Source organism: Physcomitrium patens, chromosome 19 (genome assembly GCF_059467195.1).
Source record: "Physcomitrium patens ecotype Gransden chromosome 19, ASM5946719v1, whole genome shotgun sequence".
NCBI classification, from domain to species: domain Eukaryota; kingdom Viridiplantae; phylum Streptophyta; class Bryopsida; order Funariales; family Funariaceae; genus Physcomitrium; species Physcomitrium patens.
This window is the reverse complement of record NC_143428.1, coordinates 5,702,055-5,726,655: the sequence shown is the minus strand read 5'-3', so window position 1 is coordinate 5,726,655 and position 24,601 is coordinate 5,702,055. Positions and strand designations below refer to the sequence as shown.

Genomic DNA, 24,601 nt, shown 5'->3' with positions numbered 1-24,601 from the left:
ATAATTTGTATTATAAAAACATTAATAAACAAAGAACATAAAAAAGAAATAAATAGAACATAATAAATAAATAAAATAAAATAAAAATAAAAATATTTGATAATTTCTTCTAAAAACTTAAAGCTTAAATGAATAAATAAAAATATAATAATTATTTTTAAGGGAAATAAAAATAATAAATAAATAAATAAATAAACCAATATTTGTCAAATTTTGTTCTTTTAGTTATACAAAATGATAGGAATAATATATCAAAAAAAAGAACTACTAAAAATATTTAAATTGACTTATTTTTAAACATAATAAAGAAATTTTAAATATTTTAAGCAAAAATTTATAATAGAAAATTGTCTCTTGTTATTATCATACTTATATTATATTAATTCTTTACTCTCTTAAGCTTTTTTAAAATGTTTTAATTCCTATATTATATAGAACATTGCATATAATATTTGTAGAGTAAATCAAAACCTTTACAAGAACCTTGAGCAGCAAGTGCTTTTAGGCAATTCAAAGATTAGTGTGTTTCACAAAGCTTTTAGAAAATGATAGTCTTGTGTATAAGACTATCTTTTTTATCAAACTTTTTAGATGACCTTTTTTGACATGGAGGGTATTTTAAGTGGATACTTTGCACAACTTTACTATGATTTTATTATCTTTAGAAAACCTTATAATAAAAGAATTGCACAAGATCATGAAAAACCAAATTAATTATAAAGTGCTAGATTCGAATTGAGTAGCTTATAAAAAAATTTAAAATATATTTACGTAGTATCAATAAATGTTATACTAAATTTATCTTATATTTTTAAAAATATTTATTTGAATATTAATAAAACTCATAAATTAAGTAAGAAACAAAGAAATAGTAAATAATTAGTGATTTATAATTTTTTAAATTTTAAAATTAAAAATATATAGATTGAGACTTTATTTAAAATTTTAATTAAAAATTGTAAAATAATTAGATTAAAATCAATGAGTACTTTTTAAACTATTAAAAGTATAATTTAATTTTTAGAGAAATTAAATTTGTAAACCTTATTCAATTGATTTGAATAAGGTAAGAACAAAAGTCAATTGTATATAGAAGAAGTATGATGTGTGTTGTTAACCTTGGATCTTACATTGATCAAATAGCAATTTGATCAATAATAATATTTGGGTTAATAATACATATTAGAAAAATAAGAAAATTTAACTTATTATTCAAAAGATTTAAAAATCTAAATTCCAATACTTTAGATGTAAGCAACTCCAAAACTTAGTGGATCAAAAGCACTTTTTTAGACTTAATTTTAGTTTAAAGAAGGTTTATTATCGCCTTAAATTTATACCAAGTAATCATTCTTCTTGTTAAGTATCAATTTGCTTGTATTAATTCCAAAAAAATCTTCTTCTTTCAAAGTTAATAAGTTGTAGAAGTAATTCGTATTAGAAGAAATTCAACACCAACTATTAGTTTAAGTTTGACTACATATAATTTGACTTTAATAGTGGTTGTAAGAACTAGACTTAGATTAAAGATCTAGAAGTGAGACAAAATAGTGAGTGATAAATTAATATATTTACACAATCAATTTAAAAATAACTTTTGAATGAATAAAAATAATACCTTTAGTCTTATATTTAGTATTTGTTACTATCTAATCTCTTTTTTTTTTGCAAACCCTTGTGTAGCCATTGACCTTTGTAGTCACTTACATTGCTTTTATTAATTGCAAGAGGCTAGCCATCTTTCTTTTAACAACTAATCTTATTTGTTCTAATTCAAAACTTTAGAACCTCTAAGTTTTACATGAATCAAATATTCTGAACTAATCAGTCCTATATTTAGTACTTGGTTCTTTTATACCACCATTGATTAAAGAAAAAAAATAATAATTAATAAAAAAATAAAAAAATAAAACAAAAATAAATACTTTCAATCTGTAATATATACTTATATTGAATTAGCAAATGATCTTGAGATTTTATAATTATACTTCAATTTTAAATTCAATACTAACTTAGTTCATAAATATAGGTAATTATAATCTTATCTATAAGTCTTACAACTACTATTGGTACAAAATAACATAATTTTACTATTTTAGAAGCTTTTTGAAGATCGATTAGATCTATCATTATTTTTAGATGTATCATGTAGCCATAAAATTTTATTTAAATTTTATTTATATTTAAGAGCCAAGTAAAGAAGTCTTCAACAATTTGGATACTTAATTTACAAGTCTTTTGGTTATTGGACCTTTTTGTTACCATGTATATATAAAGAGAAGATTAAAATTATCCTTGGTCTTCTTAATGATATATTTATGAAATAAAAAATTTAAAAAATATGACATATATATATATATATATATATAAATTACAGACTATGATTATTGGTATTTAAAATTAGAAAAATTACTAATATACACTTCAAATTGTATTTGAGAAGATGGAATGAATAGAAATTATGAAACTCTTATAACTTAGTGTTTAATCTTTTAAATTTTTATTGATTTGATATACTTCTTTTATTTACTTTTTTATTGATCAATTTCACAATCATTTGGGATTTTTACCTTACATCACATATTATATTCCAAGTAAGATAAATTCAAAAATTTGATTTTAAATTCAAACTGAAAATCTAATAAATGTAAGAAATGAATAAATAGTTTGCCATCGGTTACTCATACATGTCTCACATTTGAATGTTTTTAACACTTGGGATTTTACCACATAATTCTGATCCTTTCAAGTATTATTTTTACACCCTAAAAATAAGACGTATTTAACTTGAATGTTTTATTTGACACAACGTTGTGGTGTTTTGATCGCCATTGCAAGCTCCATAATGTACTGTACTCAAATTTCTTCTACTAGACTATTTTCCTCGACTTCAACCCTCTTGTCACACGAAAATCGGTTCCATGCTTTTCACCCTCAAATATATCGTAGTGTTAAAGAACTTCATAGCAACCCCACAAACATTTACTGCAAGTGTTTAAACGAATTGGGTGCACTGAGTAATTGAGATAACTGTAAAGCACAAAAAGTTCGGTTGTGAGCCATGAATGCTCAGAGTATTCAAGCGAAAGCTCTGAGTATTCAAGCACCTGCTGTAAAGCATGATGAATCTTAAGAACTATGCTTCAACCTTCAATAGAGCAGACACTGCTAAGCACTAACTACAACATATCCAAAGAATAAGTGCTATGGTTGGCGCATCTAAGCCAATTCAGTTTATCAGCGGTAGCAGATCCAGTTGCATAAACACCCAATTGGTATCTCCTGAAGTGGAGAGTAGATCAAGAAACAGTGACTTGCAAAGCTGTGCCCATCGCATTTAACCTTGCCACCACGCAATCGACTCGCACTTGCGATCCACAACTTCATTCAGTGCACTCCACCTGAGGGCATGGGATCGCAAGTGCATGAGGAGTAGCCCCAGCTTATTTTCTCCTTTTCCATTCCGCCCGGCACCCCAGAACATGTCATGAGATCCCCCCACCAGCACAGCGTCACCAGTTGAGAGGAGCAGATCTCGAAGAACGGAGTACGTTAAAAACTTTGCTCTCAAAGCTGTTTCCATCACAACGAGCCTTGCCACTGCCCAATCTTTTCGCACCTGCAATCAACGACAAGCAGCGCTCTCCGTTGGCGTTAAAATGGCCTGGGACAAGCCTTGTGAGATGGTGAGAAGCTTTCAAAAAAATTATTACCAGGTCGGGACGTTGTCGAGCAAGAGTTCTTCCCATTCGAGTTGCTTCTTCGGGACACTTGGCCCGTCGAATCTTGTGAATAAAATCCTCGGCCAATGAATCTCTCACACCCGCAAACTTCTGTGCCTGTAAGAGCACAAAAACCAAAAGACTAAGAACCCAGAAGATCACACCTAATTCAGAAGATCACACCGTCAATAACAAAATCTCGCCACATTCACATGCCATTGACGAAATTGAATGTCTTTACAATGTAAAATCACCTGATAATAATGCTCAACACTTTTCCAGGAGACAATAGTTTCGTTCTCATTAGGAAGAGAGATAGGATGAGGAGAGAAATTAGAGAGTGCGCCATAAGGATCCCACGGTTTGTAAAAGTGAATAACTTTGGGTCGTTGAGGTGATGAAGCAATACTAGCATCGAATGCTGCTCCTGCCTCACCCACAGCTGTAACTTCTGGCAGACAACTCGGAATTGCTTGCAGAAACCCTGTCATGAGCATGTCTGGTCCTATCTGCAAATTCCAATACACAATAACACAGACATCACAGTAAGATAACAAACAAGCTAATTGCACGAACTTGATCCAATCGCATTGGACAAAAAGGTTGACCTATTCTTTCATCACGTCCCTTTGCACAATACAACGTAAGTGTGACCCTTGTAAGTAAGCTAGGAGCTACACACTCATCCCGATTGCAAGCAGGCGAATCTGTGATTCCCAACACACAATGTGAGATGATTGATCATGCGGACTTGAGAGAGAAAGATACATCACCGTTGATTCCGACTACTCTGCCATTTAAACTGCAAAACATGGCACATGTAAATACTACGTTACAGTAGTCCCAGCAATGGCTGCTGCCTCCGATCAACAACAAATTCTACTGTGTCACTTCCTCTTTTTACTATAAAAGCCCTATGAATATTCGTAATATCGTACAAGTATCCCTTCTCAGACGAAAAAAGCCCCTTCGTGTACTCCTACGACAAAGGTCCACACAGACCTGCTCAAATGCGACATCTGACAATTGAAGAGCTTGTGTCATCTCCGCCATTCCTAGCTCCCCCACCGGTGTAGGTGCCGTGATGCCTCCAATAATTTTCGGAGATATAAAGGCCATCACCTGTAGGTCATACAATTATTTCCTGATATGTCGAGTTTCCTCTTCGCAATATCAAAAAACACAAAGATTCTGTGAAGCGCTCCTGCTAAGTTTTATGTGCATTCTTGGCGAAGAAATTACCTTTTGAATCGCACCTGACGCAATGGCTGGTGCTGCCAGCGTGCCACCGCATTCCCACAAAACCGACAAAAAACCTCGATCATAGCAGTGCTCCATCACTGCCCGTGGAGTCAAAACATCGAATTCTACCACTTCCACACCTTTTGAAGCTAGTATTTTCTGGAACCCCGGATTAGCGCCCTTTTGTGTCATGACAATAGTCTGTGTAGTGGAGACGTCCCAAAGGTTGGCATCCTTTGGAAGGTTTAGACACCGTGACATAACAATACGAACAGGAAGATTGCCCCCTTCTTGTCTTGTCGTCAAGCGTGGATCTGCTCATGGAGAAGATGATGAAGAGATGTACGGTTAACATCCGTGTAATGTGTGCTCAATGCTTCAGATGATCAGGCTTCCAATGACTTCACTGATTAAGCACCAGATATACACTGAAAGAAGAAGATCGTTTCTTACTATCACGACGAACAGTGTTGCCTCCCACAATAACAGCATCACTACGAGCACGAGTTTCGAAGACACGTTTCCGAGACTGCGTGCTGGATACCCAATAAGAGTGACCGGTGCTGGTTGCAATCTTCCCTGCTCATTAATAACATGGGTTCTCAACGCTCAGATGAATATTTCTGCTGTAATGGCAAGCGGAACCATCAATACTCTACAACTTACATGCACATTCATGAGAAAGATGCGAATTAGGTCTATTTGACGTCGTTTTCCATCAGAGGTGAAAACTTAGAAACAAAAAGATTTGTTGACAATTACCATCAACTGTAATGGCATACTTTAATATCGAGTAAGGCATGCTATTGGCGGCCCGGAAAAGAAACGGTGCGTTTACTAACTGACAAGCCTTGAGAGCTTCCTGCACAACCACCGATTGCTATTCAGGCACTTGCAGCAAGTGTTGAATCAGTCGTTGCGTTTGACATGTTACGGCAAAATATCAAGATTCCGGCCACACCACGTAAAATTTCGACACTGCAGGTTGAAGAGCAAGGTTTATGGTAGTCGAGCATTCAATGAATCCACGCAAGCCAGCAAAGGAAACGCTGTAACAAAAGATCATCGCCCTAACTACATGCATATATTTCGCTAAGGCTGTACCGCAAGTTGTACCTGCGTGCTGCTTCCACATTCCAGTAGATTCTGTCCACCCACTTCCACATGGACACCTCCCTGGCGAAGGGCACTAATGGCCTTGCCGTGCAAATGTTGTAATGGGTGAGAGATTCCGATCACCACCCTTGAGACTCCTGCCTGTCACGATCAACGGGGAGATTCCAGAAAATAAATAAATAAGTAAACTAAAATTTAAAAAAAGTAAAAATAAATAAAAGAGAGAAGAAAGATACGATCAAATGGTATGATGGGAGAGAATAAACTGGCAAAAGTAAATTCAAGAAGGGAAATCCCCACAAGTAACCGGAAATAAAGAGTGAAACGAGAAAATATCAAAATATGCAGAAACAATAGGCATGCCTCGTGTCCCAATTCCCTCGTAGAATTCTACAATGATCTAATGGAAACAAAATCCATACAGGGATGGCCACAGTTACACTCCCGTCAGAACTAAAAAGTCTACACGAAAAGAGGGTTCTACCATATTGGGACCGTTAGACTGCGAAGCACTTCTACAACTTCGCTGCCATTCGATCACTCCTTCAGATATCAAAACGTTGTACAAAATAAGTGTTCACCTGCCTAAGAGCGCGAACAGCACTGGCATCACCATGACAATCGCCAGGCTCCAAATTTAAATAAGCTGTTGCATTTTTGGCGAGCTCTCCAGCTCTTTCTACGGCTAGGACTTCGGCACTCTTGGTTCCTTGAGCGTACAGGAAGCCCTCTCCCACCGATTTGGGTCCATGAGCGATAACGCAGCCAAAATTCGGATGAGGGGCAGTCAATCCAGCCGATGACTCAGCGAGTTCTGCTGCTCGTAGAAGATGCTGAGTGTCATCAGATGAGAGGATGGTGGGATTTGGAAGCTGTGACGGTACACAGGCTCTCAGAGAGAGAGCTTGCACATGCATGCTTGGTACCGCAAGCAAACCCCTACTCAAATACATCAGTGATACAGTTCTCAATTATTCATAGCTGGTTTACTGCGACTATATCAAGTAGAAACCTCCTAATCAAGTGATCGACTCTGAATGAAATGAACAGAGCCTTGAAATCCACCATGAGCAAAACTAGATCATAATCTTCCAAAATTCACGAGAATTCATTCAGAAGCTTTTTTATAATTCGATCAAATATAATAATAAGAGACTAAATTTAAATTTGAAAATGAAAACGAAATGAACTGCATTACTCTCTAGTACGTCAAGTCCAAAACTATGCTGGATTCGTAACTATTTACAAAAATAAACAGAGCGAGAGCAAACGGAGAGTAATGAAGGAGGAGAATTTTCTCACCAAACCGTAATCACTTCCGATTGCTCCAAATCAAACTCATCAGGACGAAACAGTCAGCTCACTGAAAACACTAGTAGACATCCCTTTGAAACCCAGTGGAACAAAACCTCAAAACTACTAAGGGAGAAACAGATACTAGAATAAATAATAGATTTAAAATTTCGTAAAAATCAAAACCAAACTTCCGCTCAACTTCGCTATGAACGAGTACTTTTACTCTCATAAACCCTACAAATCCCTTGAAACCTAGAACACTACAAGATCCACAACCTCTTGAATTCAACTCAGTAAATTAGCTACTGGATCTAACTCTTTCCCACACCCTCTGCGGACGAATAAGTAATGCTAGTGCGCGACTCAGGCTGAGCAATTTGTCACTGAACAGACTCTGCGAAATCACACAGCTTACAAATTCCGCGTCGCGAATTGAAGGCGGGAGATGTACCATGGGACACCGCTTCAATACAAGACAACGAACACCCCAGCAGGCTGGATGAATGAAGTTGTTATGACGGCCCTCTTTCGGGAGGGATTTGGCTGCAATATCTAGCTATAAATAGATCAATTTAGATGTTACTTGAAGGAATGTATGAATGTTGGAGCAGCCTGAGGGATTGCTTCTATTTTTGAAGGAACCCAATTACGGAACCCTCGACAACTTCACGAAGCAGTGACACCAGGTGAGCAGGATGTGTGCGGACTAGCAACTGGAAACATGGGTAATCATCTTAACAGGCTAATTTGATCCGTGGTTGGGTGGTGACTGTTGGATCCTTGCAAGATCCTTATTCTCGCGTCAACATAAGGATTCGCGAGGTTATCTCTACAATGGTCTATCTAAAGCACTTGCGGAGCAAATATCCGTGGATTCGATCTCTGGATGAGCTGAATGGCTCCCTTCTCTGCATTGCTTTTAAAGCTTAGAAATCAATCTATTCGAAACGTGCAGGCTAGTTTGTGCGGATCTTCTTGCCCAGTAACTCGAATGTCTTCACGTAGTCCTCTGTTTGAACTCGACGTTTTCGGCCCGTCATCCAATTTCACTGCGGAGTATGATGCACCTGTGAATCCAACCATTTCGATGTTGACAACTTGCTGACACTTTCTATTGGAAGCAGAAATTTGCAATGATTGCGACTAACTTGATCTTCGAAGGAGCTAGGAAGTCCTATGTCAAGAAGGGACACACATCACAATTGCTGCAAAAGAGAAGAGACAGATGCTGACAATCCATACGCTTCAAACGATGCAGGTTTCTAGTGAACGTTTGTATTTGAATTATAAAACAAGAGATGGAAGAGAAATCTGTTGCTAGTGCTATGGACAAGGCCAGCAGACACAAACCCCTCTATTGCATGCCACGTGAGCTCGAGGAAAATGGTCACATCAATGTCCAAGACCCTGTTAATTGCCTAATGCACTGGATGTGGTGCCGATTCCTGGATATCTGACAGGTCTGACTCTTCAGCAAAACATCAATATCCGTATTGACAGTCGTTAATAAGGAAAACACACATGTTCGAAGTGAAGGCAATAACTGAAACATTGAAGATAAGGTGGAGAGGATTTCGGCCAGACTAGCCTGGCAAGCTGCAACCGTTACGTGAAACCGGAAAATTACCAAAAACTGAAGCTTAAGGTCCTTCAAACCACCTGAATAGATTACCCAGACATGGCCGTGATCGTCATTCCAGAACTGTATTGGCAAGAGTGGAAGAATAGCTCAGACTGATGCTTTGAGAGTGTTTAAATCGGAAAGAATGATTTCAGGAGAACGGAGGCGGTATTATTAATATTACTAACGCCTATGACTGGAATCCTAGACAACTCTCTGGTCGACGAGGTGGGATGCATTTGACGCAGAAGGTGAACAGAGAATCATCTTGGTGGCAACGAACACTACCCCACGCTTCACCAAACACTGCTTCCACGACATCAGCAAAAGCAGCTCCTACTTCCAAAAGAACCTCAGTGCCTTTCAAATCCACCTTCTAAACTAACTAGATAGCTCTGTCGAATTCCAGTAAGATGCATGAAATGTGACCACGACGTCCTCAGGGATGCATTAAGCTCCAAGCCTCTGACCCTCCAATGGATACCACAAATAGCCTCAGTTTTCGACAAGATCCAAACACGGTTCCTACCTGCAAAACCAAGACCATGGAAGCCAAGTGACATACCTTCCGGGCAAAGTCAGGCATCCACTCCTTCCTAGACATCTAGGCCCGCGGTGAAGTGTCCAAGGTTTCTGCATCATACCTCATTGGTGAAGGATGCAACCAAGTCGACGTCGCAGAACTAGTCGAACAAGATAACGCGGCCATCGAGTGCTCGAAGATCGAGTCCACAGACTATAGTGATCGAAATCCCGGTCTCATGCATCCAACGAAACACGACGCTGATCGACTTCCGAACCCAGGGGATCCAAGTCCAAAGCGGGCAAAGAATGGTATCTCGCATGGAGCAGAATAATACACCGAAGAAAAAAAAAGCTGCAGAGTGGATAGAGAGGCGGAAGTTAGCGATGGCATATCGAAGAAGCTGTGGGAGCAACGAGGGACTACCGACGCTCCGCGCTCGCAAGCGGGGAAATGGACCTGGTGGGGCGAGCACGGCGCGGGAGATCCCCTGGCGGGAACACACTACATTCTCCACGTGGCATGACACGTGGCAGGAATCCTTGATGGCGTTCACACCGCCCCTCTTTTCTTCAAAGGTCCCTCACGACAGTTACGAAAATCAAATTCAAGTGATACGTTTTGATGTATATATACTTTTTTTTACTTGTCCCTCTCTCTTTCTCTGTGTGTGTGCGTAGGTGGATAATTAAAAATTAAATTTAAATATTACACTGACACTTGAAAGATTCAAACATGTAGACCAACATTTTGCAAAGATAAATTGTATTCATTACATAAGTTAAACACAATGTTTCAAAATGATGGTCCACAAATTTTTCAGGTTGGAATTGAATTATTGTACATCATCTATTTCATAAATAGTAACTTTTTTGAAGTCATTTGACATATGTTTGTGTTTTTTATATCTATTAATATTAAAAAAAAAGAAGGTGGCTATGATTTGAATTCAATCCTCTGTTGTAAAATTCAAATGGCGTCTTTGTTGCTAAAAATAGAAACATTTTGTGAATCATTGAATGCTTCTTACTTTAAGAAATTGAAGGATGTGTATAGAAATCCTAGTGACAAAAAACATCAAAGCATTCTTTGTTAGATATTCTTTTGTTGCATATAAAATTTTATTCCACACTTTGACCATATGTACTTGTAGGTTATTGAACTGTAGTTTGTATGTATGTATGTATGTATGCACATACATATAATGCTTTATTTCCTTTTTACTGATAACAATCTAAAGATAAAATCCTTATTGTTCAATTTAATTAATAAAAAAATCACTGAGGTAAGCGTGTTTTTATTTTATTTATTTATTTTTTACACTAGTGGGTAGCAACTTGATACAGTACTTTTTAGTTCCATATAAAGGTATATATATATATATATATATATATATCCTGACGGACATATGCAACCTTATACGTAATGCATAAAGTCTTAAATTATATATGAAAAAAATACAGTCTAATTAAATTTAAGAGCCTTTCAATACACTGAATTTAAATATACACACATTATTAGAACATGAAGTTTTTATTTTGTATTTTTTTTTAAGTTTTAGAAACAAGGATTTTTTTTTATTTTTTTTATTTTTTTTATAACTTACTTGAGTTTAGTACAAATCAAAACCGAACAAATTATATAAAAATTCATAAAAAAACAAAAAGATGTCATTAAAATGTATATATATATATTTACGTCTAAGACCTCTTGATTATTTTCAATCTACATGTGCTTATTATGCAATATTTTGTAAAAGAAGATAAATTGTACTCATGAAAATTGATTTGTATTAATCTCATTCTTAACTCATAAGATATTTACTTCATTAGTTAAATTACACACTTCAATTCTATTTTCACTCTTTTGTATTTTGACAGCCGCATTTACGCACATGTTCAGTTTTGTCTTTGCACAAATGTCTCTTCGACACACAATTTTGTGGTTCATTTTGAGGAACAAGCATTAATACAAATATATTATAAAGAAAAGTAATGGTCCCAACTTTGAATATTCTTTGTAATAGGTAAATATAAATAAATCAAACATAGTACCCTTTTCTTTTTGGCTGACAACAAAGAAAGTCCGATGGTAGGTCAGAATTATAAAACCAACCAAGGTTATATTTTTACTCTCTTTCTCCTTAAAAATAAGAGCCGTGAAGTGGAAACATAATCCCTAAAAGCGTGGGGGATTTGGGCACGCATTTCAAAGCCCTGCATGGGATGAGTTACCTCATGAGGGGGTGGGTCACATGATCGGATTCTACCCCCCCAACCCCAGATTCTCACTATCCATGCCGGTCCAGCTTAGACTTCATGTGCCTTTAATTATCCTCCACTTAAGCTCACTTTAAGGAAGTCTAATCTGACCCTGAGCTGAATTAAGCACAGCATGAGTCGCATGGATGAGACTAATGGATGAATTTTCCTCATCGACGGAGACTGGGCCAGCCACATCCAACCCGGGGGGTGGGGCCAGGAGAGAGAAAGAGGTTAAGGAATGTGGCAGGCCCATTCAAATCAACTCCATCCAAAGGCAGCCGAGCACGATGAATGAAGGTCGCGTCAACCCGCACCCAACCCGTTATGGCTTTGGTGCCGTGGAAGAGAATGGATGAATCAACTTATGGATGGATATATGGATGAAATAATAAAAATGGATCCCACCACATCCCGCATACTTCCACAGGGCCATTATTTCGATCCAATGGAAGATCCCGTGTGAACGCGGTCACTTGACTGACAAGCTCGCTTTCCTTTGTCTGTCATTCTCCCTCTTCCCTTCTCTCTTCTCTCGCTCGCTCGCTCCTTGTGTTCCATTGTTGTTGCTCGTCTTCCTCGCTTTGCAATCTGCTTTTCATTATCTCGGATGATCTCTGGGTTCGGTGAGGGGCACTTCACTGTTCGTGTGCTAGCAAGGAGGTGCTGGGTGCCATGAGAATCCGCCGCAAGTCGGAGAAAGTGGTGGAGAGTGACGGGGTACCGCCGTTACACACTCTCATCACCTGCACGTACCAGAAGCTGTTTAAGAAGGATGGCGAGCATGGAGGTGGAAACGAAGATGGGGTAGCAGAGACTCATGGAACTAGTGAGACAGGGAAGGCTAACATGGCGGACCGCCACAGAAAGCAGCGTCATGAGTGTGGGTCATGGGCTCATAGGAGGAGGGTGAGTCGGGTGTGTCATGGGTTTAATTCATCCGTATCTAGCGCGCTAGTGTGGTTTTCATTGATTGTGGTGGTAATCACATGAGGTGGGTGCTTGTCATGGCGTTGTGGACATGTACAGAGGGAGAGAGAAGATCCTGCACATTGCGTGATTTCAAGTGAGGAGGATTGTTGCATGGCGGAGAGCTGGAATGGTAGTAGCGGGTGTAGGGTGACTATTTTGGGTGGCGGGGGTTTGTGGGGGAATCTGTGATTGGGTTTTGGTGGACGTCGCGGTGGGGGTGCATTGTCATGGCTTGACTTCAGTAGTCAGATTTTCTTACGAGGTCATGGAAATTGTATATTGGGGAGGAACAAAAACCGATTTTGACTTGGATATAGTTCCTAGGTCAAGGAGTCGTGGAATGTCATGGATTCATGTGTAATGGGGTACGCTGCACGGTTCATTAAGTTGCGATGTGGTGCACACATGGAATGGTTTCGACTGCGGGATGAAAACCATGAGTTTGGTTTGTGTTATACATGTGTCGCCATGGATACTTGTTTTCACCGATAGCATTAGTGCTCATGTTATGGCGCCTTGGGTGTGTGGGGTGTTCGATGAAGAGCAGGAGGCGAAAGAGGATGCGGTAAATATGTACGTTGGTAGGCATGGAGATAATGATGTGCTTGATTCTTCTCAGGATCTGTACGAGGCGCGTAACCACTCTCTCCTCCCCAAGAGACGCAAGGTCAAGAGCACCCGATACGCGGTACGGACCCCACATGTCTAACCTTGTTACCCTAGCGTGCAAGGTCTTAGTGTGGTCTGCGTGGACTAATCTCAGTTGGATCTAGTCCGATGCATGGATAACTTTTCCTTTCATGAGGTGGCTTTGTCATGAAATCGTCTCTTTTGTGAGCGGAGTTTGTGGTTGTCCAGACCCTACGATTTTCTCGATCTTATCGTCAGTTGCGTTATCCTGCATTTCGGATTGCGCTTTGACCCCATAGCCTCATAGATTCATGACATGAGTAACGGACGATGTAAGTCAAGCTAGGCCAACTCAGTATCGACTCTCATAGTGGAACGACATGGCCAATGTTCTCAAGTTATGGACTTCTAGGATGTGATTCAGGTACATTAGCTTTTATCCTCAGATTGTTGCGCTTGTAAGGATCTCAAATCATTGTATGATAATGAGTAGCAAGCTTACACTCTAAGTGGGAAATCCGCATTCTAGTTTACGGTTAGTTCTTCCCTCGTCAGAATGTGGAGGACTCGACTGTCCAATTATGTATCATGATTCTCAATATGTCGGTAGATCTCATAGAGAAGAGCAGATACGCGAGTATCTACCTAAATTGTGGGTAGACTACATTATAACTACGGATTGGATAATTGACTTCGGACCAACCTAATTTGGAGCAAACATTGTTTCTTGTGACCTTCTTGTAACATGACCCTGTTAGCTCCATGCTTGCAAATCATTCATGAGCACTTTTATGTCCTTTTATGGCTCCTATGTAAGACTACACAATTTGTGACCTACATGTTCCTCAAAACCATTAGAAGAGCAGGCAATCTTGCCATGGAAAGGCTCACAAGATTCATAATTAGATGATGAGCCTTTGTTGAAGTAACAATATTATTGTTGATTGGCTGGCAGGAATTCTCAGAAGAGGTGATTAACATGAGTACACCCCACAGCACTAAGGCTGAGAAAAGGTACGAGCCTCCAGAGCGTTCTTAGTGATTCTATTTTGAAGCTGAGGACGTGTGTTGCATTAAATTGATACATCCAGCTTGGTTTTGTGGTCTCTTCCGTGACTTAGTACTCAAGATAATTTGTTTTTGGTGTACTTCTCTAAATTGTGTGTGATCCTACTCAAATTTTCAGATCTCGAAATATCGAGAAGGATATCGAAGAAGACAATGCAGATTTTGTCAGCACTGTTGCAAACTCGAAAGAGGCATTGATTGCGTCAATTTTCTACGTCTTTGACACTCTAGGAAAAAATGGGCTCACTGCAAGCGAGGTTGTAGCCATTATGCTGGAACAAAACCTCCCTGGTCTCAAAGAAGGAGGCGCTAGGCATACTGTGCAAGTAGCGAACGTGCTTCGGAGGTCACGTCATTTCATTTCAATTGGTAACAAGCAGTACCTTCCGTGCCCAGTTGCAGAAGATTCAAAGCTTGAGGCCAAGAAACAGGGTCATGGACGGAATGGACAATCGAGCAATGACAAGCAAGCGCGCACAGAGTGCAAGCTCTACGATGGCAGCGGGTGGCACTGCCCTCGTCAAGTACAATCAGGATTCTCATTGTGTGTCCATCATCTAGATATGATCAACAGGCCGTCCGGCAAGGTGCCAACTACTTCGTTGGTGAAAGATTCGCCTGTGCATGTTCATGAGCCTTCAACTCCTCAACATGAGGGTGAGGAATCTGACTCTGATCAACAAGAAAGTGAAGACATTGGGCCAGCTGTTATTGCCAAATGGGGCAGAGATCGGGCTCCGGGTTCAGTACCAAGCCAGAAGCGGAAGATGCTTTCTCTTATGTCCATAAAGTAGAGAAGTGTAATTCGTTATTTTTCTTGGTCGCTAAGGTACATTATTCAGAATTGTGATTTGCATAGATGTGTGGGATTCTAGTCTAAAGCTTTCAAAACATTGACTTTGTATAGAACTGATCTCTAAGTGGTGCTAGAGACCGAATTGATTACGATTTGATCTTGTACATTGTGCGATTTCGAGTCATTTAGGTGTGAGCATGTACGAACACATTTGGGAATTTTCATTTTCGACATTGTCAACAATAACCCTTTCAGGGCCACCACTTCTGTACTTCAATCTAGGCGGCTGGAAGTACTGAGTACTTTATCGTTGACCCCAATGCTAATCTCAAGGCAATTTGTTGCCCCATCAGAAATGAGGAGCTGTAGATCACAGCATTGTCGTCTGCATTCGCTTGTGAACATGGTAACTACGCTAACTTACCGGTAAAACTTTGAGCAAAGAAATTCTGACCAATTCTCACAAATTGGCTATTTTTTGAAAATTTCACTGCTACAAGCTGGGATACTGAGGCAGAACTGTCCCTGATGCGGTTGTCCCTCAAACTTCCGGACGTTCTCAAATGCCGACTTCCAAAATCAATCATGGCCTTCATTGAGGAATGATCATAAAACGATGATTTCTGTAAGAACTGCAACCAGACAGATACAACTGGATGCTTACTAAGTATGATGGTCCTGTGCACACCTGAATTACTGTAACTCACGTGATCACAAGCCCTCCGATTTAGGTCTGATTTCAGTATGATATCAGCATGTCACTCCTGGCAAGAAATCTATCGTTCACAACACTTGAGCAGATCTTACAGCAATGTGTCCAATGTACCGCCGAGGGGAATAGAAATCTACACAAGCATACAGGTCCTAGAATCAACCTTTATTTCAAGGACGAAACTAATGTGTGTTCACTTTGTATAATCCTTATATACACCGTATAGTCAGCCAAAGACAGAGCACGAATCAAAAAATTCTGCTCAGTCGTTTCTTGTTCATCACAAGTCCCATTTTTGAAGTGATCAACGCTATGAAAACTATCTAGAAGTAGTTCCAATTACCTATCAAGTTAATCTTTTGCAGCTCCAAAGAATTGATTTCTTTTGGAGGAATGTATTGGTTCTCAAAGCTCCTTTCCGGACCATGGAGTGGCGTAGATGTCATTAACCACTTTGGGATGGTTTTCCCGGAAAGTACCTGCTAATCTGTCCCACCAAGTGAAGTACAGGGATCTGTTGTACCTGGGGTCCAAGTGATGAATATAATGGTGTTTTGGTCGTTGTGCAAAGGGTGCGAGGAGCACTCCCAGGGAGCCGGAGGCGTAGATCCAGACGGGAAGGTCATAGCCGCAATGGCCCATAATGTCCACGCCATTTACAGCCCACATGAGGCAAATGACGTCAAGGGCATTCCACGACGATTGGTTGTAGACATATGCAACCAAGGCAGCATAGAATGGTCCAAACGTAAAGGCTATATCGAGAATATCACCGTATGCTGTGTTGAAGGCCGTCAAATCCCCATTGGTTGAATGGTGCCACTGGTGGACGCGCTTATAAACCGACTTGCAGAGGTGCATGAAAGAGTGCACTGCGAAAAAGTAAGCGTCGTGAAGTACCATAACAAACCATGTGAAGAGGAGACTGCCAACGATGTCATCAGAGAATAGGCACCGATTCCAAAAACCATGTCTGCAAAAACAACGAACTACTTGTCAAGAGAAATTCAACTAAAATATGTTGCAGAATTGAATCTACAATTTTTTTGAAGAGAAGCTTGGGTTTAGCGAAAGTTGAGTGAATTCTGCACGATAAGATGAGAGAGAGAGAGAGAGAGAGAGAGAGGGAGAGAGAGAGAGAAGTTTAAGGGCGAGCAAGAAGCCGTGCTTATTGATTTGTACTTTCTTTGTGCAAACATTAAGCAGTGAGGCACTGCTGGTGACCTATCCTTTACCATGTAATCGAAGAAAGTTTCACTAATTCAGGTTCACTTTATGATGAACTTGATAGAGCTTGTTCCAATATTTCTAATAACGTTTTCAAGTGGAGGCAGGGAAATTGTTACCTTAAGTAAAATCCAGCCGCGGAGACGGGCATGGAACCAACTGCTACAGCCCAGAAGCTCTCCTTGAAATATTGGTTTTGAGTAACCTTGATGGAAGGTGCCAGTCTCTGAATATATTCTTTCCTGTGCAACCAGTCTAGAAAGTGGTACCAGATATGCTCGAAGGTCGCATGCATAACCGCCACTCCCATTCCTCCTTGAACGCCCATGAGTCCACATAGTAACAAGTACCAGATCGAGTCCATGTCTGCAGTAAGCTCACAGCAACTACAACCTGCGGCTCTCCTACCAAAAAACAGTAGCGAATCGCTGATCGACTCACTCTCTTCAAAAGATTTTGGCAGGGTATTTTGCTTTTCAAGTGAAACTGGGCAAAGCGCTGCACATAGACCACTTCATGAACCACGAATGTCAAGGAACGACGGTTCAAGATCTCCAGAGAGATGCAATCAATCATGACAAGAAATTTGCATCAACACCAGAAAAGTCGATGTAATCGATGCTGGACTCCACGCAATCGAAAAGTCTCTCTCTCCACCCATGCCGGATTCAAAACCTTTGAGATGGAGGAGTTTATACCCTGACGACGAACAAGATCATCTAAACCATGGTTCCGCGCACAGCTCAGGTCCTTCCGTCGCTGTACTTTCCATGCAGCTCACTTCCTGTCGAGCAAAGAACTGTGTGCATATTCTTGCAAAGTCCTCCAGATTCATGCACATTCCACGTGCATGTTAACTCGGCAGGTTTCGAATTGTACGACATTGATTCCCAGCCCAGTGAGGCACTGACGAAGCGCCATGCTCCCGACTCCAGGTTTGTGCTACCTTTTGTTGGGTTGTGGCCGCGGCGCGCTAAGCACACCGCCGCCTCCTGCGGCCACGCCTTGTAAACACAAGCGACAAGTTAATGGCTTCGACGAAATGCGTTGCCGTAATCTAGTGGGATACACAATCACCGTTATAGTGGGGTTCACAATCAACGATGCGTACAAAACCACGCTGCAATGCCTATTCGGCCGAGCGTCGTCGCTGTCGTGGACGTGCGCGTCACCGAACATTCTTCACACAACACTGGTTCGGCGACTTGGTCCTATCGCCGCGGAGCTCAACAAGAGCGGCTCAGTCATCCTCTGCTGACGTGGCCATGCATTGGCAAGTCGCTTCTTCCAAGGTAAATAATAAATGGAAAATTAAAAAAATTAAAAAATAAAGGTATTACATTGCTAATCGAGCTTGGTTTCAATTTGATGCTCCTAATAATTTGATGTTCCAACAACTTAATTGCAAACATCAACACTTTTTTGACCAATTTAGAAAAGAATGTACATTATAAGATGTGAGATGTGAATTTTCTTACTTGCTATTGCCAATTAAAATTTGACAACTTGGTTAAAAATGACATGTTAATTTAATAATATCTTAGTGAAAAGCTTCTTAGAAGATTTATAGATGTTGATTTGATTTTATAAGTGTTTGTAGATAATAGATAGGTTAAAAACTTAGAAAAAAAGTTTGCTATGTATTGTACATGTAAATCCCTTATTTAACAAGTTGAACTCATGGTGCATATGTTGAAAACTTACCTTGCAAGTTAAAAACATATCTTGCAAGTTGAACACATATTGGTGTCACGGACATAATCATGTAAGCTAGTAATTACATATACAAATAGGTAGAAGTAAGTAAAAGTAGATAAAAGTAAGTAAATTCTATAGAATTTAATATGGAAGCTTCCTAGAAGCTTTATAGACGCTGCTTTGACTTCATAGGTGTCTTTAATTGACTTTTTGGATTAGAAACGTGGTCAACAAGTTGGCCATGTGCCACACATGTTGTTAGCTTGAAGATCAAGCTAACTATGTGGCCCACACATAGAAAAACTTGCCTTGTAAGTCAAGGCATGTGTTCTACAAAGTCAACACATATTGGAGGTCTTATAGAACGTCGCCACGTAGCCCCTAGTTAGATAGTATATAAAGAGACAAGAGTGAAGGCTTCTTCACTCTTGTCAACTCCTTTCTTGCTTCCAGTCTAGTTTCAAGGGTCTCTAGTTTCTTTGTCTTTTGGCAATAGCCATTCCAGTTTCTCTTTCAATATACACACTTGTTTATTTATATTTTGTTACCTTTCTTTGAGTGAAGGCTCACTTGTCTGAATTGTTTTTTCATCGAGTTCTTGTCCTTGACAGATTGACAAGAGTATACCTACAATATCAGAGCTTTGTCTAATCTTGATTAAGAGTGGATTACATCCTTTTCTTGATAAGATATAAGCATATTAGAAGTTGCAGATTACCCTCTTCTAAACTAATATTGTCCTTAGTATTTTCTTTGTTCTCAAGTCCTCTCTTCTATTTGTCTTGAGTGATATTAGACATTTTCTCTCTTCTAAGTGTTATCATGGCAGAACTTGTTGAAATGAAGAGTGCAATGGCACAAATGCAAGAGCAATTGAGGGAATTAATGCTTGCGATGCATCAACTCAATTTATCACCATAAGGAGCAACAAGATTGGCAGGAAGTGAAGATATAGAAATAGTTGGAGCTGCTTCAACATGTGTACCAAACCATGTCCTTTTTCCTATGGTGGAAAGCCCTTCAAATGTTATAGAACCAAGAATTGCCCTACTTGAGAAGTTTGATGGCACCAGATCCAAGTTTCGAGGATTTATCAATCAAGTGCAACTTGTGATTGAACTTCAATCCCAAAGCTATCCAACTCCAAGATCGCAAGTTAGATTCATTGGTATGCTTCTTTAAGATTCAGCACTATCGTGGTTTTCATCTTTTCTTGAACGACGAGATCCAATATTAGATAATCTAGAGGCTTTTCTGGCACAGTTTCGATCCATGTATGGAGAACATGATGCAATTCGTCTTGAAACCAATAAGATCCATATTTTATGACAAGGCAATCGATCAGTAATGTTATATGCTTCACAATTTTGACAACTTGCAACTGATATTAAGTAGGATGATGCTGCACTTATTAGTCAATTTTTCTATGGATTACAATATGAGGTAAAAAAATTAATGCTCAATTTACCTGATCTTCAAACATTGAATCAAGCAATTGACTTTGCTGTGAAGTGCAACAATCACCTTTTTGAATTCTGATCTGAGAACCGTACAAGTGGACCTCAACATTACTATAATTCAATGGCAACACCAACACCTCTTCAACACATACATTCGGAAGTAGAGGATATGCAAATTGATGCAGTACGTTTCAAACCTCTTATTGAGCAAGAAAAGACTCGTTGTCGTCAAGAAGGATTATGTTTATATTGTGGAGAACCAAAGTACACTATTCAACATTGTCCAAAGAAATGACGCAATCACAAAATGAGGAGTATGGCTATGAAAGAAGACAATATGTTGGAAAACAAGTTTGTCTAGCTACAATAGGGACCGTGTGGCTGGAACCTTGTACAACATCTAGTAAAGGTCCTATTCTTTCCTCAGAGCCCTCTCCTTGTTTTACATTAAATATTATTTTAGGACCTAAACATTACAAAGTCTCTGCCTTATTAGATTCAGGAGCCTCAGCGTGTTTTTTAGGTGAAGAATTTACTAAAAGACATAGCATATCTTTAGTAAAGAAAACTAAACCTGTTCATGTAGAAGTCATAGAAGGTCGTCCATTGTCTTCTGGAGATATTACTCACGAAACCCTTCCTATAGAAGTAATAATCAATGGTCATAATAGTTTTGTAGTATTTAATATCATTAGATCTCCCTCTAATCTAGTCATTTTAGGTTTGTCGTGGTTAAAAAAATACAACCCTCAAATAGATTGGATTTCCTGAACTCTTACTTTCTCTAAAAGTATAACTAACAGTGTAGTTAATCAAGTAGAGAGTCATAAGTCCAATTCAATTAAACCCGTATTTATAGGTGTAAAAGCTTTCTTGCATACTGCTATGAAAGAATCACCATATATTATTTATGCCACACCCGTTTCTATTGGTAAAAAGACTTCAAGTGGCATTCCAAGCCAATATCAAGAATTTCAAGATGTATTTGAAAAAAAAAATGTAGATACACTCCCGAAACATCGTCCCTATGATTGCTCAATTGACCTTCAAGAAGGAGCACAACCGCCATTCGGACCAATCTACAGTTTATCACAAAATGAGTTGGCTGAACTCAAGGAGTATATTGAAGAAAATCTAGCCAAGAATTTCATATGCCATTCTAAATCTCCGACAGGAGCTCCAATTCTATTTGTGAAGAAAAAAGATGGATCATTGCGGATGTGTGTTGATTATCGAGGACTCAACAAGATTACCATCAAGAACAGGTATCCACTACCTTTAATATCTGGACTTCTTGATCAGCTGAATCAAGCTAAGATCTATACAAAAATAGATCTTCGGGGAGCATACAATCTAGTACGCATCAAAGAAGGAGATGAATGGAAGACTGCATTTCGAACTAGGTATGGACATTTTGAATACAACGTCATGCCTTTTGAACTTACAAATGCACGAGCAGCTTTTCAACATCTAATGAATGATATTTTTTGAGAGTTTTTGGACGATTTTGTGGTCTGTTATCTAGATGACATCTTGATCTATTTGTCAAGGACAAGAACTCGATGAAAGCTAAAGAGTAAGTGAGACTTTTCTCAAAAAGAAATAGGACAAAATAGAAATATGTATATTAAGAAAGAAACTGGAATGGCTATTGCCAAAATACAAGAAAACTAGAGACCCTTGAAACTAGACTAGAAGCAAGAAAGGAGTTGACAAGAGTGAAGAGGGCTTCACTCTTGCCTCTATATATACTATCTAACTAGAAGCCACGTGGCGATGTTCTATAAGACCTCCAATATATGTTGACTTTCTAGGCCACATGCCTTTGCTTGCAAGGCAAGTTTTCTATGGATGGACCACGTAGTTAGCTTGTTCTTTAAGCTTCTAACATGCGTGGCACATGGCTAACTTGTTGACCAAGTTTCTAACCTAAAAGTCAACTATAGACTCCTATAAAGTCAAAGCAGCGTCTATGAAGCTTCTAAGAAGCTTCTCTAGAAGATATTACACAATTAACCTACTTTTACATACTTTTATCTATTCATATAGGTAATTATATGTATGTCCGTGACATTACCCCCCCTTCTAGGGACGAGTTCCACGAGGAGCGGTGATTATATATTGAGAAAATCTAATATGCGGCGAATTGTATTTGCTACATACTCTGATCTTTGTTCTCTTCGAAGATAGTTGATGGGTCCTCTTAGCCATCGATAGTGTCCCATTCCAGGGCGAGAAGACCACCCTGTTATTTGATCACTGTTGAGGCCTTCATAACTTCCTTCAAATAATACATTTGAAAGACCATCAGGAGTCATTCCTATCTCCAATAATATCACCAAACATCGAGAATCTCTTCCAAGGTCGTGATACCAAACGCGTTGTATCTCACCATCTATTCGAAGAAGAACATGTCGTTCTTGAGGGTCTTCATCTCGGTTGCGTCGTCTTGAAGGTTGTGACAATCGCAATGTCTCATCCGGTAAGTCAGCAAACGAAGGTTCTTGAGTTGAATCCGCTGGTTGTTGGCTCTCCATCTAATTAGCGTCACAAAATGCAAAGAAGTTACAAACAAGGATAGGAAATTGAATGTTATCTTGCCTCAATCTTGTCTCTTTTATAAGAGAGGTTTTCATCTTGGTTTTGATGGATGTCGTTGATGAAAAACTTTGACTTTAGCTGATGCATTTGCTAGATTCCTGGATGGCTCCCATGTGCGCTCACTAATATCATATCCGCACCAATGAACAAGATATTCCAGCTTATTTCGGCGCCGCCTTGAGTCTAATATCTCTTCCACCTCAAATTCTTCATTATTATCTACTTCTATAGGAGGCGGTGGCATTTGTCTTCTTCCTTGTATATCCACTGTCTTATATGGTTCAAGAAGAGACACGTGGAATACAGGATGGATCTTCATTGACTCCGGTAGATGTAACCGATATGCAACTGGGTTGATCTGTTCAGAAACAGAAAAGGGGCCAAGCCTACGATAGTCCAATTTGTCACAAGGTCGAGTGGTCTTGATATTGCGACGAAGTAGCCATACCTTATCACCCACGTTGAGTTGTGGTTGCTCTTTACGATATACATCTGCATTTATCTTTTGTCGTTCTTGAGCTTTCTTCAACTGCGCCTTCATTATTGCATGTAACTCTGACAACCGATTTGCCATATCTTCTGCTGCAGGATTATCAACTTTTGAAAAATCAAAAGTATCAAGTCGTGGATGATAGCCATAATTGGCAAAGAAAGGTGTTTGTTGCGTGGAGGAATGTACCGTATTATTATAAGCAAACTCTGCCAATGGCAGAAGGTTTGTCCAATCATCTTGTTGGTAGTTGATGGTACACCTTAAATACTGTTCCAAGACTTGGTTTACGCGCTCTGTTTGTCCATCAGTTTGAGGATGGAAAGCTGAAGATAGCTTTATGTCCACTTTTAAAATCTTGAAAAGAGTCCTCCAGAATCTCGACACAAATTGAGTTCCCCTATCCGATATGATATCTTTAGGCAATCCATGATAGCGATAGATATTATCAATGAAAAGCTTAGCTGTTTCTTCACCTGTGATAGATTTTGTACATGGCATAAAATGTGCCATCTTGGTGAAACGATCTACTATCACAAATATAGAATCATAAGATCTTGAGTTTGGAAGATCTGTGATGAAATCCATAGAAACAGAAGACCATGGTTGTTCTGGTATAGGTAATGGCTGAAGAAGTCCGTAAGGTCGATGACGAGGAATTTTTGATCTTGAACAAATATCACATGATTGTACAAAGTCTTTGACTGACTTCCACATTTGTGGCCACCAAAAATCTCTTGATATGAGTTCCAGAGTCTTATTATATCCAAAGTGCCCTGCTGCTGGAAAGTCATGACGTGCTTGAAGAACACGCAAACGTGCTTTTCCTTCTGGAACATATAGGCGTCCTTCAAAATATAATAGATTATTCTTGAACTCGAACTTAGAAGAATCATGAGACTTAGAAGAATTATTCTCGATATCATGAACAAGAGGGTCTGAGGACATACTGGACTGGATTTGCTTGAGAAAAGTTGAATCAACAGTCAATGTTGATTTCACTGCTCGGAGATGAAATTGCTCCGGTTTCAAGAGGACCGTTCTTTGTTGCTCAAAAGCTGCATCTCCTTCTTTTGGTGCAAAATAAGAACGTCTAGACAGGGCATCGGACAAACCTTGTTGTTTTCCTGGCCGATAAGTGATAATGAAGTCGAATCTTGACAAAG

At 39.2% G+C, this 24,601-nt stretch overlaps 3 protein-coding genes across 7 annotated transcripts; 1 reads left to right on the top strand and 2 right to left on the bottom strand.

Annotated features, from left to right (window-relative positions):
• Nucleotides 1–2,994: 2,994 nt before the first annotated feature.
• On the bottom strand, nt 2,995–7,838 carry LOC112272854 (riboflavin biosynthesis protein PYRR, chloroplastic). Of its 2 annotated transcripts, none has more exons than XM_024501014.3 (10): nt 7,383–7,838; nt 6,662–7,019; nt 6,081–6,221; nt 5,727–5,826; nt 5,418–5,543; nt 4,965–5,278; nt 4,725–4,844; nt 3,977–4,231; nt 3,714–3,839; nt 2,995–3,619 (listed from the first exon to the last, which is right to left on the bottom strand). In XM_024501014.3, the coding sequence occupies exons 2-10, from the start codon at nt 6,995–6,997 to the stop codon at nt 3,338–3,340; spliced, it is 1,800 nt and encodes a 599-aa protein (XP_024356782.1). In that variant the 5' UTR covers nt 6,998–7,019; nt 7,383–7,838; the 3' UTR covers nt 2,995–3,337. The 2 variants fall into 2 exon arrangements, with proteins under 2 accessions (XP_024356782.1, XP_090100854.1); XM_090244728.1 differs by having other exon boundaries at nt 6,565–7,019; nt 7,383–7,475.
• A 4,404-nt stretch (nt 7,839–12,242) lies between these two features.
• LOC112295774 (uncharacterized) lies at nt 12,243–15,494 on the top strand. 4 transcript variants are annotated; one of them, XM_024547711.3, is made up of 4 exons: nt 12,243–12,690; nt 13,373–13,441; nt 14,339–14,397; nt 14,570–15,494. In XM_024547711.3, exons 1-4 carry the CDS (start codon nt 12,457–12,459, stop codon nt 15,243–15,245), a joined length of 1,038 nt encoding a protein of 345 aa, XP_024403479.1. In that variant the 5' UTR covers nt 12,243–12,456; the 3' UTR covers nt 15,246–15,494. The 4 variants fall into 4 exon arrangements, with proteins under 4 accessions (XP_024403479.1, XP_024403477.1, XP_024403478.1 ...); XM_024547709.3 differs by having other exon boundaries at nt 12,300–12,690; nt 13,301–13,441; XM_024547710.3 differs by having other exon boundaries at nt 12,314–12,699.
• A 597-nt stretch (nt 15,495–16,091) lies between these two features.
• LOC112295776 (uncharacterized) lies at nt 16,092–17,874 on the bottom strand. Its single transcript, XM_024547712.3, has 2 exons — nt 17,306–17,874; nt 16,092–16,932 (listed from the first exon to the last, which is right to left on the bottom strand). The coding sequence occupies exons 1-2, from the start codon at nt 17,548–17,550 to the stop codon at nt 16,365–16,367; spliced, it is 813 nt and encodes a 270-aa protein (XP_024403480.1). The 5' UTR covers nt 17,551–17,874; the 3' UTR covers nt 16,092–16,364.
• Nucleotides 17,875–24,601: the final 6,727 nt, after the last annotated feature.

Bases quoted from the DNA above. Each gene is read 5' to 3' on its own strand.
- LOC112272854 (XM_024501014.3), bottom strand. From the start codon at position 6,997: ATGCATGTGCAAGCTCTCTCTCTGAGAGCCTGTGTACCGTCACAGCTT. The intron at 5,544-5,726 runs GTAATTGTCAAC...ATTAATGAGCAG, and splicing joins GTATGCCATTACAGTTGATG to GGAAGATTGCAACCAGCACC. The intron at 3,840-3,976 runs GTGATTTTACAT...GTGCTCTTACAG, and splicing joins GTGTTGAGCATTATTATCAG to GCACAGAAGTTTGCGGGTGT.
- LOC112295774 (XM_024547708.3), top strand. From the start codon at position 12,457: ATGAGAATCCGCCGCAAGTCGGAGAAAGTGGTGGAGAGTGACGGGGTA. The intron at 13,442-14,338 runs GTACGGACCCCA...ATTGGCTGGCAG, and splicing joins TCAAGAGCACCCGATACGCG to GAATTCTCAGAAGAGGTGAT. The intron at 14,398-14,569 runs GTACGAGCCTCC...TCAAATTTTCAG, and splicing joins AGCACTAAGGCTGAGAAAAG to ATCTCGAAATATCGAGAAGG.
- LOC112295776 (XM_024547712.3), bottom strand. From the start codon at position 17,550: ATGGACTCGATCTGGTACTTGTTACTATGTGGACTCATGGGCGTTCAA. The intron at 16,933-17,305 runs GTAACAATTTCC...TTGTTTTTGCAG, and splicing joins GCGGCTGGATTTTACTTAAG to ACATGGTTTTTGGAATCGGT.